This window comes from Chaetura pelagica, unplaced genomic scaffold (genome assembly GCF_000747805.2).
Source record: "Chaetura pelagica isolate M959 unplaced genomic scaffold, ChaPel_1.0 scaffold59, whole genome shotgun sequence".
Taxonomy (NCBI): Eukaryota; Metazoa; Chordata; class Aves; order Apodiformes; family Apodidae; genus Chaetura; species Chaetura pelagica.
In genome coordinates this window covers 705,082-725,106 of record NW_009954416.1, presented here as the reverse complement: position 1 = coordinate 725,106, position 20,025 = coordinate 705,082, and the positions used below count along the sequence as shown (strand labels likewise).

General features: G+C 46.7%; 1 protein-coding gene across 1 annotated transcript in view; it reads left to right on the top strand.

Moving 5' to 3' along the window:
- The window catches only part of ME3 (malic enzyme 3, NADP(+)-dependent, mitochondrial), a 63,526-nt gene extending 54,993 nt beyond the window's left edge, over positions 1-8,533 (top strand). Inside the window, exons 7-13 of the mRNA XM_010004410.1 lie at positions 2,880-2,977; positions 4,111-4,224; positions 4,894-4,999; positions 5,565-5,707; positions 6,589-6,762; positions 7,162-7,260; positions 8,264-8,533. Coding sequence (XP_010002712.1) covers positions 2,880-2,977; positions 4,111-4,224; positions 4,894-4,999; positions 5,565-5,707; positions 6,589-6,762; positions 7,162-7,260; positions 8,264-8,425 — 896 coding nt within the window. The 3' untranslated portion in view covers positions 8,426-8,533. The remainder of the gene's footprint in view (positions 1-2,879; positions 2,978-4,110; positions 4,225-4,893; positions 5,000-5,564; positions 5,708-6,588; positions 6,763-7,161; positions 7,261-8,263) is intronic.
- The last annotated feature ends 11,492 nt before the right edge of the window (positions 8,534-20,025 follow it).

Below are 20,025 nucleotides of genomic sequence, written 5' to 3'. Positions count from 1 at the left end.
CTGCTGAATATCACACCAGTATTTTTTATTTAAATGGGTTTTGAGATGCCAGCATTTGTCCCATCAGGCTTCTTGACAATCACAGGGTATAAAGCAATTTTGCCTGGGTGAGGACCAAGAGAAACAAGGTATTTCTCCAGTTATATTTCTTTTAAATACTTTCCAGGCATTTATTGTTGTTAATGCTGTGACCTGACACTTACACTGTTGCCCTGGAATTGTTCCATTTGGGGTTTTTTTTGTTCCTCTGCTCAGTTCCCTGCTCCCACCCACATGGGGATGTGGGGATTTCTGTGCAAAGTTAGCCTGGTAGATACTGTGTGAGCATGTGAGGGCATTTGTGTAGCTGTTCATGTTCTACTGCATGTCACAAGCTTGGCATCACTGACAACTGTGGGACCCTGGTCTCTACCCACTTTGCAGTTCAGACTGCCAGAGTGGGATCCCTTCCTCCACAGTTCAGATGTCTATAATTATAGTATCTGCATGTACTCCAATTATCTTGTCTCTCTTAACAGACTGTGCTGTAATGGCTCTTTAGGGTTCATTTCATTTGGCCCAGTTCAAGTGTCTGCTTTAGCAGGAGCAAGATCATACATGTTTGTTCAGAGGACTCCCATCCTTAGCATCTGGCACAGCAGTGAGCCAAGCAGTCCTGCTGATTATAGCCTACCAAAATGAGCATGGGCTAGCTAGATGACACCCATAAAAAGTGAAATCCAACAACTAAGCAATTATCTGGTGTTCCTTCATATTCCTTGGATGTTCCTTGTCTTCATCTGTACTTTTCCTAGGCCAATGGCATGGCACAACATGTTGCCAGGTAAATACATTACCCTAAATACAGCTTAAGAAGGCAGAGGTTTAGTGCAGGAGGAGCAAGAGGGAAATCCTTCATATACATCCTCCAGTTGTCTGAGTTGACATGTTAATGCTGAAGCAGCAGAGCATTCAGTGGCTGGTTCCCTCCCCATCTCCTCCCTTTTAAACTGACTGGACTCAGATGCTCTGGGGCTGGAAATAAAATGATACAGTTTTCTGAGCTAATGGAGGACATTGATCCCTGGTGCTAAAGCAGGTTCTTTGCAAGAAGAAGCTTAAGAAGCCATCAACCTTTAGTCTAGTCCATTTTGTGTTTAAGACACGATGCTTATGATGCCCTCATGAGTAAGAAATGATGCTGCTGGTGTTCTGTACTGGTGTGCCTGTGCATGGACACCACCACAGTAATGCTGCAGGAATGTGGCCTCTGCCATCTCTACTAAACCAGAATCACTCTTAAGTGACACTAGTTATTAATTTTCAGAGAACTAAACTCATCCGAGTGATAAACATAAAATGTTGATGAGCTAATGGTACTGATAAACACTTCTGGTCCAGCCAGTAAGGATTTTGTTTGTTGGAGCAGCTAATTAGGTTCCCTAAGCAAAGTAAGCCATGTCAGTAAAAGTTCCTCTGCCAGGGTAATTGTGCTTCCACCAGGTTCTCTGCTTGCATGGAAATAATGAGAGAGTAAATACTTTTCTGATGCCATGATATATCAATAGATTCCTAATTTAGCCCTGGCTTTTGCACTGAAGAAACGGAGCAGGTAAAGCTGAATTTATTTTCTCGGTCCTTGACAGATGAAGCAGCACCATCTGCTGGTTTCACTGCTCATGGCCATGCTGTGCCCATGAGCTGCTCTCGTTTCCCAGCCAGAACGTTCACTGATGCCCAGCAGCACCCCAGCCCCAAAGGACCCTGCAGGGGGTCTCACCGAAGCACTGGCTGATTCAATTCCTGATGCACTGGCTGATTAAATAGGCAGGAAAATAAAAGATGCTGAAAATGTGGCTAAATCAGGTTTGTTAGCCTAAAAGGCTTTGTTGTCCACCCCATTCATAACCACCCACACCAGACTCGTTACTTGTTTACTCCCTGATTTCTCACAAAGCTCATGAAGATGAGAATGGAGAAACCAGCATCAGAGCTGGTTCAAATCTGGACTGGGATCCTTTAAAAGGCTGTGGAACAAAACTAGTGAGCTCAATAATCCTTATGTGTCCCTTCCAATTTCAGATATTCTGGCATAAAACTGCCTCCTTCACTCCTAGCTCGCTTTAACCCTTGTATCCAGCTTGCCCAGGTGACCTGAGATACCAGCAGTGCCTGAATCTTCATTAGTCTATGCCTCACTTGCTTTCTTCCCACCATGTTCCTTCACCTGGGATAGGACATTAGGTGAATACTCTATGTGATGGATGTGGGGTGAAGGCAGGATTATTCAGTCTAGACACCTGTCTCGCTTGATGGATGGAAAGCTGTACATATTGTGGTGGCTGTAACAGTAGGACTCTGCTCTCCATATAATGGATTCTTTCTCAGTAATCTGGGACCAGCTCATGTTCTCAGTCACTCCTTAATGCTTGGCAGTGAGGCATGATGGCTCTGAGTCAGGCTATTAGAGTGTCAGGGAATTAAAAAAAAAAAAAAGAGAGAAGGTGTTGCTGGGCTGCGAAGGTAAATAAGAAGAGAATAGTAATCCCATGATCACAGAGGACTTTGTGACAAGGGTGCCCAAGTTCAGACCACCACTCTGCTAGAGATGTCTTATGTTACTTTAGACAACCCACATGCTTGTCTAAACCTTGGGAGTTAGGGTTTAACTCCTGGTGTTCTGGGACTCAGCATCCCTTTGAGTCTATAGAAAGGGAAATTGGTGCTCTCTGTGCAGGTATCTTCTGAGGATTAGTAATTCAGAGTAAGGAAGGCACTCTGATACTTTAGTGACAGGTTCTAAGAGACTGGTTACCACCACAAGGTTTCTAAGAACATACCAGTGGGGTAGACAATCCATTTGCCAGGATGACCATGTCATGGCGTTTCTCTCTTTTCAGGCACTGCGTCTGTTGCAGTCGCTGGCATCTTTGCAGCCTTAAGGATCACAAAGAACAAGCTCTCTGACCATAAGTTTGTTTTCCAGGGAGCTGGAGAGGTAGGAATATTCTTGAGTTTGTTCCTAAATATGATCTAAATTCAAATTCAGAGAGAGAAAAGTCAACCATGAAACCTCCTGCATGGCTTGGCTTCATGAGAACAAGGTACAGAAGGAGATTCCTTGTCACTGGGACCCCGAGGTGGATCTTACTGCTGTCTGGAAATTGCCAATAATCATACAGTGACCTCTTGGCCCATGAGTCCTGGCAGACTTCCTGAATGCTACAAGGCTGCCCATGTGTCCATGAGGCTTTAAGCACCTTGAGGGATGTCCCTTATGAGGCAGGGTGCTGTGAGGACATCAAGGAGGCTGGTTTGAGCCCTCAGGGTTGGTATTTAGGGTAAACCAGAGCCTCTTTAGCAACAGAGTCATAAGGACTCAGGCTCAAGGAACCGTAAGAATGTAACCTCATTTTTTAGTCGGTCACAGTGCCCCCTTGACAGAAGTCAGGTAGTCTATAAGGTGCCCTGCTGAAAGAGAGAGGGGGAAGAAAAAGCTGGTAAAGCCTGCACTGTGGCCTGAAGGTGCTGGTCCAGGTTCTGGCTCAGCTTTCCCCCACCTGTGGGAATTTGGGAAGGTCTGTAACTCACTGTCTACCCCTCTCTGAAGCAAAGATTATTTCTTCTCTTTCTCCACCCCTCCTGACAGTCATGTCTGTGCTGTGACACAGAGACCCTCCTGAGCACAGCTGCAGGACCCCTAACACATACAGCATGTCCAGGACAACTTCTTCAGGCAGGAACAGGAGAAGAGGATTATTTTTTTTTTGTCAGTTCCTCTGTACTGGCATCATTACCAACATTTGCTCAGTATCTGCCCCTTTTCCTCCCCTGCAGCAGCTGATTTAAATGCAGACAGCCCCTGCCTGTCAAGGTACCACCTCCACTGCTCCACCCCCACAAGCAGCCTGCTCTGCTGGACAATTGTTTTTTTTATTTATGGCAGCACCAACAATCCTAAAATGAGCCCCATTCCATGACACTGTACAGCCTTGGAGCAGAAAGCCTCCTTATTTTGTACAATGCTGAGGGATGACCCAACACATCTCTCATTTAAAATCCTCCCACATACACACCCCAAAAAAAAAAAAAGTTGATAGCCCAATTAAGTGTTTATATACTGTGTTCCAGGCTGCAATGGGCATAGCTCATCTCATCCTCATGGCCATGGAAAAGGAAGGAGTTTCACGAGAGGATGCCATCAAAAAAATTTGGATGGTGGACTCCAAGGGACTGATTGTGAAGGTAAATTTGTCTCCAGAGCTAAACTCCTCTTCCACACCAACTCCTGCAGGGTAGTGAGAGAACAGAGCAGGCTGATACCTCAGATTCCTGCTCAGCCCTGGAGTAAGGACTGCAGTTTTATTGGTGCCAGAAGAGCTGTTTATGCTCTCAAAGGACTAGGTCTTGTGGTGACAACAGTGAACCAGCAGCACTGGCTGCCCTAAAGACAGTGCTCTGGGCTGGGCTTCTAAATTGGTAGGACACACTGCTGGCCATGGTCTCAGGAGGTGGTGGATGTCTTGCATGTTATATGGTGTACTGTAACACCAACAACGTGCCCTGCTTGGTGATCCAGCCTGGCCCAGCCCTACTCTGTACTCCTGGGTCCTCAGGACCTCAGTCCTTGTCCCTCCTCAGACTTAGGAGACTTGTGCCATCTGTACAGTTTCTCTGTCCTGGCAGCCAGATCCTTTCTCCACACAATCAATGTATTTTGGAGAGTTGAGAAGAACAGACAAGTCTCACCATGACATTACACCAGCAGTTCAGTACCTGACTGGTTTATGCTAAGGACTTGCTCTGAGGAATGTGGCCTAGGTAGAGGGCCAAGAGATGACCTGATGAGTTGCTACATTGTTTCTCCACCTTTTGCCAACAGAACAAAGTTTGATTACTTCTTTTTCCTCACAGGGCAGGAGCAACCTGAACCATGAGAAAGAACTGTTTGCCCAGGACCACCCCAGTGTGAACACACTGGAAGAGGTTGTGCAGAAAGTGAAGCCTACAGCAATTATAGGTGGAGTTCCCTTAGCATCACCTTCTGTCTTTCTTCCAGGGCTTCCTTCTGTTCTCCCAGTCAAAACATAAGAATTTTTTACCCCCATTTTGTCAGTTGGGTTCTCCACATCCTTTCCCCTTCAACCATGGGGCACAGTCTTCTCTTCTGGAGGCAAAGCAGCCCTTCCAGACAGGGCTGCTGAGGGAGATGCTGAGGGAGGCAGGATCTGGGGCTCTCAGCAGTGCACATGACCCTGGCAGGCAGGACAGGACCAGGATGACAACAGGCAGCTTAGACAGGGCTTTGGGAGAAGTGCTGAGCCTTTGGGAGGTGCAGTGCAGCAGCCAGACTGGCCTAAACACTGATCCCCACTCTGCCCATAGCAGCAGAGGGCTTTACTTTGAGATAGGCTTTTAATCTAGCATTAATATGAGAAAGAAACATTCCCACCTGCATCTCCAGAGATGGAACCTGTTTCCCCCCTGAGTTCATTCACTGACAGTGACACTGAAGAGGGATCAGCCCCGTGCGCTGGAGTCAGACAGTGGGAAAGCACCATCTCACTCTGCTGTTGTTGTTTTAGGTGTTGCAGCTGTCGCAGGAGCTTTCACTGAGAAGATTTTGAAGGACATGGCAGCTTTCAATGAGAGGCCCATCGTGTTTGCCCTGAGCAACCCCACAAGTAAAGCAGAGTGCACAGCGGAGCAGTGTTACCGCCTCACCCAGGTACTGGCGCTCAGCGCAGGGGAGCTGGGCCAGGACCTCTGGCCAGGACCACAGTGGTGCATGGGGGGTGGACAAGTGACAGTGGGCAGAAGTTGAAGCAAAAGAGGTTCAAGCTGGTCCTACAGAAAAACTTGCACACTGTGTAGAGAGTCAGGAGGTGCAGTGAGAGCCCAGAAAGCTCATGCGGTGTCTGTCCTTGCAGGTTTTCAGAACCAGGCTGGATAAAGCCCTGGGCAACATGGTCTGCTTTCACAGCTGACCTTGCTGTGAGCAGGAGTTTGAGTCCTCACCAGCCTGAATTACTTTGTGATCCTCTAAAGAAAGCACTTGCCTCCTTCACCCATAGCTGTCTGAGGTGTCACATCCTCCCAGGTTACAGTCCCCTGTGTTTTGCCACCCTGGTTGTTTGTGCAACAGTTTTGTCACCCAATTTGGACCTAATGTCACCGAAGAATCATTGTCGTGTCAAATGACTTAGGGTGAGAGAGGAGACCTTGTCTCACTCTCCCCTTTGCCCTCCCCACCACCTGCTGCTGGCTTGGGAAATCACACAGCCCCCAGACCTTTATCCCACAGGAGTCCTTCTTCCCACTCCACAGATGGTTGATAGAGGGGAAGAGGGACTCCTCCTCAGCAAGTTCAGAGCACTTTCAGTTGGGCAGGGCAAACACCCACTCAGTGCTCAGTGGCCCTGTCCATGGCCCTGTTGTGGCTCTGGGGACCAGGCCCTCCAGAAGTGTCCTACATGGAGATGCCACTCACTGACTGGTTGGAGATTAGTCCCCTTGGTCACCAGTATCCCCTGAGCACAGACCACGGCAAGCAGCAGAAATGTAAGATGTCTCTTCTGGATTTGTAGGCCTCTTTCTCTCTCTTATCAGGGACGAGGAATATTTGCAAGTGGGAGTCCATTCTCAAAGGTGACCCTGCCCAATGGACAGACCTTCTTCCCTGGCCAAGGAAACAATGCCTATGTCTTCCCAGGAGTGGCACTGGGAGTCATCGCCTGCGGCATCCGGCACATCTCTGATGAAATCTTCCTCCTCACAGCACAGGTTTCCAACTGGCATTTAGCTCATGTTTTTAAAAAGATGATAAGAGGCACGTGCACCTACTCCAGGTGTTTTCAAGAGCCTGGGTCGATGCCTTGAGTGGAAACGGCACAACCTCCTGCAGCCTTTCCCAGTCTCAGGGAAGGATCATCCTTCCATTGTACCCACAGAGGTGCAGGAGCCACAACAAGGTTCTCCTCATCCTCCACAACTTCTGCCCTGGCATAGCACTTCCATCATCTGGCCCCAGTGTAAAGTCTGTCATGAGATGTGTACACACCTGCAGTTCCTGTTGAGAACTAATCCCAGTTCTGCCACTCCTGAGGCCTCAGCCACGTATCATGTAATGCTGGTGAATGTGCTTGAGACCATCTCTGTGAACTACTTTTCTCGTCTTTCTAGTCTATTGCTGCTGAGGTGACAGAGCAGAATCTTGCAGAAGGAAGACTCTACCCCCCCTTGAGCAGAATCAGAGAGGTGTCTCTCAAAATTGCTGTGAAAGTGAGTATTTACACTTTTGTTTCCACTTCCCATGATAGGGAGGGCAGGAATTGCCAGGACATGATTTTTACTTAATGGTTTTTTATTTCAACTTTTTCTGCAGCCTAAAGCAATGATTCTCAGGAATTCTTCCAGCTGGAATTGCTGCTTTGACTTCTCCCATCATTAAAGCCCAAGTGTGAAAAATACTTCCTGATTCTGGGTGCCTCACAGCTCACAAAGCTCTGCCTTATTGCTTGGAGCTGTGAGTGCTCAGCACTTGAAAAAATCAGGTTTAGGGTCAAATTCCATCACGACACATTTTGCCAAGAGCTTTTAGGTTCCAAATTGCTATTTTGGCACCTGTGCTCCTGTATTTGAGAAGGGCCAAAGTACCTAAATACTATTCCAGATCTGGGCTTGTTGTCTAATGGTGGCCTTGGTGCCCTGTATACATCAAATTTGTAATTCATAGAATCATAGAATCATTAAGGTTGGAAGGGACCTTAAAGATCAGCCAGTTCCAGCCCCCCCGCCATGAGCAGGGAACCCCATCACTAGATCAGGTTGCACAAAACCTCGTCCAACCTGGCCTTAAAAACCTCCAGGGCATCACCAATTCCTGTTCAGGGAACACCTGCTGAGAAGCACACTGGCCTGCTGGGGTTCCTGATGGATGCACGGTGTAACTGAGGAGCTTAAGGGTGTGAGCAGGGGTGGTTAAAGGGCTGCTCTCCTCCTTTAATTACACACTCCAACCATTGTGCCAGGGCAGGGCTGTGCATTTCTAAGCAGCCAATAGTTGCATTCAGCTTGCATTCCCTCACCCAAGGGATGAAGTACAGCTGACTCAGGGAATTGCACAAAGAGAAAAAAGAAAAAAAAAAAAAAGAAAAGGATACAATTTTGAGGGGGGGAGAGGGGGGAAAGAGGGACAATTCAGCCAGGGCCAAACTGCAGTTGGTTTCAGCTTCATAACGTGCCAACTTCATTTCATCAGCTTGTTTTGCTTATCTTTTTGCAGATTGTTGACTGGGCCTACAAGCATGGTCTTGCTTCTTGGTACCCTGAGCCAGCAGACAAGGAAGCCTTTGTGAAACAGCTGGTTTACAGCCCTGATTATGATTCATTTGTTATTGATGAGTACAGGTGGCCCCCTGCAGCCATGCAGACACAAGATGTATAAGGTTTGGGGAGAACTGGTTTCTCATTTTTACCATCAGATCCCATGGCTGATATTGCTGATACAAATGCACCTCCAGGATTGCAGAATGATAAAAGTAAATTAATTCAAGTAGCTGTTTGTGTTTGTTTTGTTCTTTTTTTTACTTGTTGCTGCTTTTTCTCTGTGGAAGCTCATCAGCAAGGTATAAAACAGTCTAAGCTGGGCAGTCAGGACTCCAAGGAGACAGACAACACTGCATATTGATACTTGCTTAACATACTGCTCTCAGCTCAACTCAGCTGCCTACTGGGGCCACCTCAGGAGCAGAGAGTCCCATTTTCCCAGTGGGAGTTCCTGCAGGCAGCTCAGAGCCCCACTTCCAGGGTGGCAGCTGTGTGCATGGTCACCCCTCACACACAACAGCCACACTTTGCCTGTGTCTCTCTGGGAGAGGTGTACAACTGGGCAGCACCACCCTTTTCTGTTTCAAAATTCCCCCAGTGTTTGGTAAGTCTCACCCAACCCAAGCTGGTGCGTGGGCCACACAGCCTGGCTCTGTCCTGTGCTCCACCCCCTTGGAAACAAACCCCAAAACCTCCCTCAGCCTCATGGGGACAAGACTCCTCCCCTATGCAGGCCAAGCTGCTCTCCAAGGGCACAGGAGCCAAGGGATGCACGAGGGGGAGCCAAGCTGGAGACCAGGGCACCTCCAAATCCACACATGGCCACCCAACTGCATTATTGCATCTTCTGCTGGGCGCGCTAAGGAAGCACTGCCACCAGCCAAAGGTCCCCCTGGGGGTCTGTCCAAGTCACAGAGTCCCAGGGAGGCCTTTCCCAGTCCTGACAAATTGTCACACTTTGCCAAATACTATCCTGAGCTTAACTGGGAAAGAACAGAGGGGCTTGCTGGCAGCATTTCTCTTCCCAGTTCTTGCTGCTCACACACAGCCAGGCCAGGGCTGGTCACCACAGTCTGTATTTAATATATTTAAGTGGCTTTTAACACCAAGAAAAGCATCTCATCCCTTTGCTGATGAGCCACAGTCTCTCTGGTGTCTGTGTGCTTGCAATGCCAGCCCCTTCCACACTCCTCACATGGGCAGTTCTTCTCACCTGAGCTAAGGAAGGGAAGAAAAAGCTGTCAAATTTCAGGTTCAGGGAGAGACCCTGAGAAATATATTTCCTGAGCAAGAATCCCTGGAACTGAGGTTTCCTTGTCTTCCATTGTTTCTGGAAAAAAATGTCTGCTTTTGAGAGGGGAGGTAGGAGGATGGCAATTACTTTTTCTTTCTTTCAGGAAGGTGCCTACACAGCTTCTCTTGGTATCTTCCCTCTTCTTCCTGTGCACAGCTCCCCACTACTCAGTTAAAGGCTTGACCTTTCTGTATGTTCAGCTCCTGGGCCTGACTTCTCAAATATTAGGCAAGAACGAAAAAAAAACAAAACAACAAAGGCCTTGTAGATGGAGCCATAAGGAGAGGAAATGTTTGTGAACAGCCTGGGAGCATCAGGGGGTGCTCAGTCTCACAACAGCCACCTGACAGTCTTCTCTTCAGACACTGCCAGCAAGAAAGGCTTCATGGCTCTGCCAGTGAAGCCAAAGACAAGATGCTTTTTGACAGGTGGCTTGAAAGTCTCAATTCTTCACTAATCCAGAAATTAGACTTCCAGAAACATGGGTTATTCTTCAGAATACTGGTTCTGGTCCAGCTCATCTTGGCCAGGCAAATACTGAGTCCAAGAGAGGGAGGATCAAGCCATGTTCTTGCCACATGAGAGCCTCTTGTTATTCTCTGGATTTGCCTGATACCTGTCAGCCTCTACAGAGGGACCTGGACAGGCTGAATCAATGGGCTGAGGTTGACTGTATGAGGTCCAACAAGGCCAAGTGCTGGGTCCTGCAGTTGGGTCACAACACACCCAGGCAATGCTACAGACTGGGGAAGAGTGGCTGGAGAGCTGCCCAGAGAAAAAGGACCTGGGGGTGTTGATTGACAGCCATATGAACAGGAGCCAGCAATGTGCCCAGGGGGCCAAGAAGTTGTCACAAAAGATTATAAAATCAGATAAGGCAGATCATAAAACGAGCTTTATTCTAACCAAAACTGTTCAGCAGAGAACAGACTAGAAATGAGGTTTATGAAAACTGTTTAAATACTCCAACATCATTAGTGAACCACAGGTTCAGGATGTACAAGGTATTAATTAATTCTTCATAATTGACTCAAAAATGCTTAACCTTAAGAAATGAGGATCCAAAATGTGCACAATCACTTATCTGTAAGATGAGGGCTCTTGACCTCGAGTTTCCCTAGGCAACACCCTGATCCCTGGGGAGAGTCCTCGACTTGCTGCCCCAAGGAGGACTCACTCTATTTTCCCTCCAGCAGGGCTTCATTTATACCCCAGTCAAGTCTGACCTGTGGTCTGATATGGCCCCATCAGCTCTCAATGGCTGAGGGCCTTGAATTCCCTACTCCTTGACCAAGGTGTGTATGTGACAAATCACCAAACCAAGCTGTGTAGGTAATGGTCAGCACTCGTCACCATAAAGGCATGAAAATGGGGACAGAAAAAGAAGGCACACAGAGGTCCTAAAGCCCCCGGTATTTGTCAGGGCAGATGCACCTGCCACACAAGCCACCACATGACCACAGTCATGGTTCAACTGGTTTCCTTGGAGTGGTGGTAGCATCACCTCTTGCCTTCAGTTAAAAGTCAATCTCTGTGAGTTTGATGCTTACTGTGGGCCATCATTCCCCAGTTGCTTAAGGTCATTCTGGAACATCAGTTACATGAACAGTCTCAAGGAAGGTCAATTATATGAACAGCTTTCGAGGGAGTATTAACTGTTAGAACAGATTTTGAGGGAGTGGTAAGTACAAGAACAGGTTTTGAGGGGGTGCACTCCGGGGATAACAACGATCACGTCGTTGCGCGCTTGGTCACACAGAATCATCATGGTTGGAAAGGTCCTCCAAGGTCACCAAGTCCAACCATCAACACAAAAAAACCCACAACCTTGGCCACTAGAGCATGTCCTGAAGTACCTACATGGCTTCTGAATACCCCCATGTATGGTGACTCCACCACCTCCCTGGGCAGGCTGTTCCAGTGCCTGACTGCTCTCTCAGTACAGAAATTCTTCCTAATATCCAATCTAAACCTTCCCTGGCACAACAAATCACAACAATCACAACTACAACCATTATCAGGGATTGAAGAAGACTGGTTATTCTGACAAAATCCAAACATATAAAAAACTCCCCAACCAATTAGTCCTCAGTGCAGCAAGAGTTTCCTCTGAGTCTTCTGCTACTTTTTTTCATTTTGTTGATCTAGTCTTGAAAGGTTATTTACACATTTGGGAGGTGGACACAGCACTCATCTGCTGACAGGTTCAGGACTTCCTCCTTAAACAGCATCAGATCTAATATGGCTCAGTTTGGAAGAGTCATTCTCCTCGCATGTTGTAACTGGTGACCTAAGAGCCTCAAACCACCCTCTCTGGCACTGGCCAGGGCTGACAGCTGCAGGCCCAGCTCCAGAACAGCCAGCTGGTTCTGTACCAGAGTGACTCCCATCCCAAAAGTCGATTCCATCCACCCATTCTATTCATGCTGAGGCTTCCCACCACTCTCCCTGTAGGTCCCTCGGGTTGCCATCCCACCACTTGTGTGGCATGGATCCTTCCCAATAAATGGGACAGAGAGAGCACAGCTCTTGTGCAGGCTAGTCCCAGGATAGCTGGGTATAGTCAGGAGCACAGGTGTCCATCAGAACATGCCCACACTGAATTAGGAGCACAGGGATGGTGGATGCTTGGCATGAACCTGGCACGGTAGGAAGGGGACAACAATCATCTTACTGCAGTCTAGGGCAGAGGGCCTTGAGTAACTGGTATTGCTCCATTGGCAGCTCTGCATTAAAGCCTCCTGAGCGGGAGGATGCAGCCATAACCCTGGCATTTTGTCTGTGTCTTTGCACCTCGTCCCCACCCATCAATTCCAGAGTGTCCTCTCTGGGAATGCCTTACCCTTTTCCCTGTGCCAGCTGCACACATGGGTGTATCAAGCCCACGTGCACCTGAGGGTAACCATGGATTTCAGTTACACATGTTGGGACATTCATTGGTTTCATTTTCAGGGTGTCTGATGCACCACAAAGGAGTTGATGGTTTTGTGTCCTGTAGGGAGTGGTCAGCTGTGCTCCATCAGGAATGATATTCAGTAGTTGCCCATGGAATATTGGAGTATGGCTTAATACCTTTTACACTCCACTGTTGGGTAGGGAAGTATGATTACATTTTGCATCCCTGAGATAACATTTATCATGTCAGAAGACAAATTAACCAGTGGTCAGATATAACCAGGTCAGTTATTGACCCCATCAGGACAGGAATCAGGCATCCACATCTTCCCTGAGCAACCTGATCCAGTGTCTCACCACTCTGACAATGAAGAATTTCTTCCTAACTCCAAACCTCAATGTCCCCTCTTCCAGTTTAAAGCCATTGCCCCCTGTCCTGTCGCTACAAGTCCTCATGAAAAGTCTCTCCCCAAAAGCTACGCCCACCCTGGGAGCTTCCTTGCCAAGGCTCCCACGGTGTAGGACTCGAAGTGAACCACACGAGGGCTGCAAAGGACTTTTATTCGCAGCCCTCGCCCAGCTGAGAAGGTCCCGTCATGGTCTATCACTTTGTCCCAGGCACATAACAGAGGCAATGAGGATTTTTTTCCTTGACCAGTCTTGCACAAGAAAACTCTCCTGTAGAGAGGCTCCTTCTTGAAATCAGAAGTTGCTCTGTAACCGCCCTACAAGACACAAGAGATCGGATCAATGTAGAAAAAACACGAGTTGAATATTGTGGGACCTTTAGCAGCTGTGTTCTGTTTTCTAATTGAAAGCAGGAATATTTATAGCAGATCAGATTTCTCTGTTTGCTCCCTCTTTTTCTCTCAGCAACAGGACAAGTCCTTTATTCCTGACTTCTCTTCCCTTGAAAAATTAATGAGGTGACTTGTAACCAGTGGTAAAAACAGGATAAATACAAGAAAAAGAGACAGGTACAGCCAATAATTTGGCAACATCAATACCTATTTCAAGCCCAGAATGGATTACTCTGGCATCTTAACATGATGCTAAGCTGAGCAATGGACTGATACCTGAATCACCTCTGCCAGAAAAAAAGCCCCTCACATCTCTGCTTAGTCACTCATGTCTCTCCTCTTGTTTAACAAAATTGCATTTTATTTATAATCCCAGCTGGTCTGGATTAGCCAGGTAGCATTTGTCCCACAGTAAAACTGGTTCTAGACCTGAAGGCTCATCCAATCCATAAAAAAATATATTAATCACAGATTTTTTTGGATAAAAATCAGGCTATCTGGTCATTACATTTGTGCTTAGCACCCCAGGAGTGCTCTTACTGGCAGCATTAAATTAAATTGAATTAAACCTCTATCCTTTAAGTCATTTTCTGACATTTTTTCTTCCTCACAAGCCTTGACTTCATGTGCAAATCAGAGATACTTGTTTTGCTAACGTTTCAAGGATGTGCTGACCTTTCAGTCTTGAAAGGAAAATCTTGATAAAATCACTAATTAATGACTGAGTTTGAATCATTTGTCCTAGATATGTGGATAAACAAAGAAACTAAAGGTCTGGCTATTAAACAGGAAAGAAAAGAGTTTCTTCATAGAGCAAGCTTGGCTGTTCAAATACCTGAAAAGGTGGTAATTGATTTATATTCAATTATTTGAGTGCACAGAAGCAATTACAGCTAATCTTTAAAGCCCAGTTCTACTGTGAAGTGTTACTATGCAAAAAAAATTATTCCTTATTAGTTACCTGCTGATGAAAAAGGGTGACAGAAGGATGGAATTTCCCTTTTATTTAGAATTCACATCCAATTTTACCTATCTGATCTCTGCTTTTTGTATCCAGAGAATATAAAACAGGACTGTTTATTCCAGACCTAATTGATCTAGCTGGCAATCCACTGACAGGGGAAGAGACTTCCGGAACTGGGGGGGACTTGTTTTGGAACTGGGGGGTGGGGACTTGATCCCACAATTGTAACAGTGGCTGGTATTATTCAAACGAGATCTGTCAGAGTTCAGTTCAACTCAGTCTGTTTTCATGTAGTCAGAACAGTAAATGGTATTTTAGTCCGTAACTCCTGCAGATTGGTTTTGAAAAATGCTGAGATTTCCAGAGATCCCACAAATTCACTATGAAGATACTTTTTGACCTGTTGGAAGGAAAGAGCACTTTCAGGGTGCTCAGCCTTAGTACCTGAGGAAGCACTTCGGCTAGCTGAAGAGCTGAGTGTGTCAAAGAGATGTGGGAGGAGGAAATACTGCGTCTGTTACACTAAGAGAGGGTCCAGGAGAGCTTTCCAGGCCACCCTGGAGTGTTGTCTAAGTCTGAACCCACAGTAGGGACCTGGACACACTCGGCACAGACTGGAGCTCTTCATGAGGTTGGGATGACAGTCTGCAGGAGGGGCCATGTCTGCTACATGTCATTGGAACAGGTCATGGGGATCAGTCCCATAAACTCATTCTTTACCTTGTAGTGCAGCAGAGCCTGTATCTGTCTTCAATTAAGAAAATGAGAAGAGATAAAACCTGGGCCACTGCCTCTTCTGTGCCACCACCCCTGGTGCAGCAGCCTGCCTCAGGCAGGGCTCTTTACATTTGAAGAGTGTCTTGGCAGCATCAAATTAAAAATGATTCACCACTATGGAGGCACACAGAGGTCTAAGCAGTGGGCCTGTAGCTTTTATAAAGCTAAACAGAAAAATTCAGTAATAATTTTGCCCAGTTTCTACTCACAAAACAGAAAGCAGCTGAGATGTCCCATCTACAGCTACTAGTAAAGTAGCATTGTTGTCACCCAGTATCTCAGGTTTAAATCACTCCCAGTCTGCAAGCAGACCCCAGCTGAGCTGACACAGCTGAGCTGAACTCCAGCCATTCCCAGGCTAATGAGGACAGCTCCCAGTTCACTTCCAGCCACCCTTGAGGATGGATTTGGGCACTGATGGCAGCCTGGAGTTACAGAGGCACAGGTACAGCTCCCTGCAGTCCCTGCTAAGGGATGGCACCTATGGCAGAGAGGCAAGGCAGCAAATGGGGACAGTCACCTCTTCAGCTGACACAGCAGGGTTTGCCAGAATTTGCTCAGCAGAGCCTGCAGACTGAATAACAATGAGCTGCTAAGACTGAGGCAGTCAAAAATGCCTGACAGGAGACATCCTGACACACAGCACAGGCACCAACAGCAGCACCAGCACCATTACTACTGAGCTTGAATCCTCACCTCCCTCCCTCACTACACACACATCCATGTTTTTTCTATATGCCCAGCATTGTCAGGGAACACCTGGAGGGAGCACAGGGTAAAGCCTGCAGTTTTAGTGGGGCCCAGAGAGTTCAGAAATAAGACATGATTCCACCTTCTCAGAGAAGAGGTGAAGGAACATTTGGGAAGGGAAATGCTGCATATTCCCCAAATCCTAAACTGGCCAATTAAAACAATTTAAAAGTTTTGTTATGGACAGCAAGGCAGTGATGCTGAGTCTTTGATCTCTGGACAAATGGAGGTCTGTGGACTACAACCAAAATAACCACGAAAAATAAGGCTTTGGCAGGACATTTCCATTTGATATGGAGGGGGCCCCAAAAACCATAAAAGGCTGAAAATCTCCAGACTGGTGAAGTAGTTCTCTGCTGATGAGGGAAGGGAGTCACTGAGGATACCTGAAAGAGGCTACAGGAAAGCTGGGGAGGGGTTTTTCATCAGAGAAGATAGTGATGGGACAAGGGGTAATGGATTTCAACTCAGAGAGGGGAGATTTAGGTTAGATATTAGGAAGAAATTCTTAACTCTAAGGGTGGTGAGGAACTGGAATGGATTGCCCAGGGAGGTTGTTGATGCCCCATCCCTGGAGGTTTTTAAGGCCAGGCTGGACAAGGTTTTGTGCCACCTGATCTAGTGGCTTCCCTGCTCATGGCAGGGCATTGGAACTTGATGATGTTTAATGTCCCTTCCAACCTTAATGATTTTATGATTCTATGATTCTATAATCAAGGTCACAGTGAGGTATCAAAAATATTATAAAACACAGAAAATAGAAGTTCTCCCCTGACCTTTCATAAGTCACCTTTCAGCAATGCTCTGCCTATCTTTGCCTACAAGATTTTGGGAAAAAGCACCACAATATTATTTTTTTTAGTCTTTTATGCATATGTGTTACAAAAAACATCAGATTTTAAGCATTTACCAATATGAAATGAGATGTGAGTTTATTGCACAGAAGGCAGGCTACAGTCTCTTCAGTTGACATAAAGCTATCTTAAAAGTATTCCCAGCTCCCACTTCATACAGTCATATCTGTACACTTGAACTCCTCAAATTCCCTCCTTAACTGCTTGCACGGAGTTACTCCACCACCTTTTTCCTCCTGTTGCCAGTAACTGTGGAATGACCTTCAGTTTTTGCACTGTTGCCAACAGCAGTTTATCCAAAAACTCAGAAAACTTAAAAAAAAAGAAATGGTGACAACAAACTTCTGTATCTTTTCCTAACATTGTTTCAACTACATGAGCTCATCAGAGAGGACTCATCATCGATGCTCAGGCTGTATTAGAGCAATCCCAAGCTCAGGTCACTAAATAATTAGCCAGCCTGTTTCAAAAGCCCATCCAAGAAAATTAAGGAATCTTTCTGCTTTCTTGAAGCTCATTTGGCAAAGAACCAGACCATTTAAGTCACAAAATATTGAGATGCAGTAATAACTATTCATGGGGAACCCTTTGTTATTCTCCAGCAAATAATCTTTAAGAAAAGTAAGACTCCCTCGCTTGAAAAGATAATGAAGAGTTGTTGTTATTCCCCTTTTTCATCTTTGCATATAAAAAAGGTTGTGTTTTTTCCATCAAAACTTCCAGTAAAATCAGAAAATATGTGTCAAATACATCAGCAACAGCAACACAGGCATTGTAAAGTGAAATAGTTAAGACAGTCTGACCTTGATCCAACCAAATAGAACCCACTTCCATTCAAAGGGACACACTCCTTTTAAGACAGAAAAGCTAAAAAGGATCAGCTTCAGTTCTTGGGGACAGGCTCCTTATAAAAGTGCAACAGCTAAACCAAAATATCTTGCTCGACCACAAAAGGTTTTATTCTTACAGCTGCTTAAGATGATGCTCTTCAGTGTTTCAGTGGAGAAAACAATTTCCCAAGGGTGTTTCTGAGAGAGACTCTTACGTGACATTTTCAGTGTCTGCACTATTCAAGCTGGGGAAAAACAACCACAACAAAAAGAGCCCACACAAAGGACATAAAAGCTGCAGCCCCTCTGGATGGCTACCCTTGGTCTGGTGGCCGTGCCCTCGCCTCCTCTGCAGCCCACAGAGGAGCTCCAGCACTCCTCAGGAGCTGCACAGAACTCCTTTGTCTGGCCTCTGCTGTGGGAAAAGCAGCCAGGATCAAACCAGCCATTGTCAGATCCTTTCCAGCCTTACCAGACTTCCCATACCAGGTACTCCTCAAATACATCTCCTAACAGAAATTCAGTGGTACTTCAAAGATAATGCTATTTTTTTCTTTATCTTTTTTTTCAGTGTAAGCTCCTATAAACTGAAAATCCCCCTTTCAGTAACTATGGCAGAATACAAGTCCAAGCTGAAGCAACATCTGCAGCTGCTGTTCTGTCAGGCTGGAGACTCCTGGAGCCTGCTCCCAACTTCTTGTGAGCCCACAGAGAACCCTCCCAACCCAGCAGCTTCTGGAGCAGGCTGCCAAGACCAGCTTTATACCAGCCCAGTCCTGCTAACACTCACAGAGCTGCTTCTCCCACAGGTTTGAGACCAGATCCAGCCCAAGAAGGCTGATGATGCTCCACTTCAGAGCAGCACAGGTCACCATCTACAAAGGGAGCAGAACATGCAGTGAGTGAAAGCAACTGACAGGTCAGATTTGTAGCACTTCATGGCTACTTGGAATCAAAAGGTGAGGCCTGTGAGCAATCAAACCATTGAGGTTTGTAATGCCTACATAGCACATCCCAGAATATATTCCTGAAGACCTCTGATAGACCTTTTTCAAGCAAAATCTCACTGAAGTCTGAGAGGGGGCTGACAAATAGGATGACTGTAAGGTCTTCAGGATTAGATCCCTAGGTAATAGACATCTGCATATTGACCTTGCAAAATAAATGAATTGTTCAGTGAAATCCTAAGTGAAAAAGATGTTTTCTTCCCTCAGCAGAGGCCATTGCATTATCAGCTTCCCCATCACGTGCTCGGCCTGCTGAAACCACAGTCCTGGGGCACACGGGTCGGGTGAGAAAGCTGGGCAGTAAGATTAGCACAGCACCCTCAAGCTGAAATACCCCAAGCAGCTGCCAAAAGATGCTACACATACACGTGCTTGAAGCCAGTTGCCCAGCAGAAGACCCCACACCTCTCCAACCGAAATAACCCCCAGCTGGTCTTGTCTAGATCATCTGAAACGCTGCCCCACGCAAGCTCTGCTCGGGCCTGGCGGCGCTGCTTGTGAATGCAATCCCGGGCTCTCTTCCCTGGGAGGTTTGCCAAAATGAAGGGGGCAGGACTGCATCCACAGAGCAGGACATTGTCCCATCATCAAAACCAGCAGCAGGGCAGGATTAACCTAATTTGTAGCTACTCGGGCTGGACTGGCCACCCGTTGTTCCTCGTACCCGCTCTTGGGAAGCTCAGTTAAAGAAACTACTGCAAAGTTAGACCTGAAAGGTGCATTTCCTTAACAGCATCCAGCTGCTGGGCACTGGAGTGCTGTGGGTATTCATCCATGGTGGTTCCCTTCCATAAGGCTCGTGGAGACCTCGGGCACCTTTTAGGGAGGAAACTGGCAGCATCAATCAATCACAGCTCTTGCTGTTCAGAAGTAAAATGAAGCCAATTTCCAAAACAAATGATCTCCCAGTTTATTTCCACACATCCCAACATCTTGAGCTCCAGTCTGGCCAAGCTCAACCTGGGCTGATGAATGAAGAAAACTGTATTAACCCTTCACGTGACACTGTAAAAGACAGAAGGCAGAAGGATTTGCCACCCCTGAGGGTAAAACCTCAGGCTGATCCGTATGTGGATCCCGTTTGGAAAACAAACAATCCACCTGGGGAGCCAGACCGCGGGATCGCCTTTAAACACTCACATCTCAGTAGGAACACACCCCCCCCGAGTATTTTGATCTGTTCTCGTCACTGTAACAATTTTCATCCCTTGGCTCTGTAGCGCATTATCGTTCCTTTCTGGGAAGTTAAAAGGAACAGCCGGTACAAACAAAACAAGCACGGGCTGCTGACGAGAAAATACAGCATTTCAAGAGATTCAGGAAAGACAAAAAAAAAACAAACCTGCCTTAACTCCTGCCAAGAAACCCTTCCCGAGGAGGATGAGGGCGGGGAAAGCCCCTCGGACGCTGCATTTCCCAGGCAGTAACAACCACAGACCTCAGCTCTACCGCGTAGCTTTATTTGTACAGCACCTACCATAGACTCTTTTACATAACTTAAACGATTATCAAATCCTCTCCTGTACACAACGAGCCCGAGCCGCAGC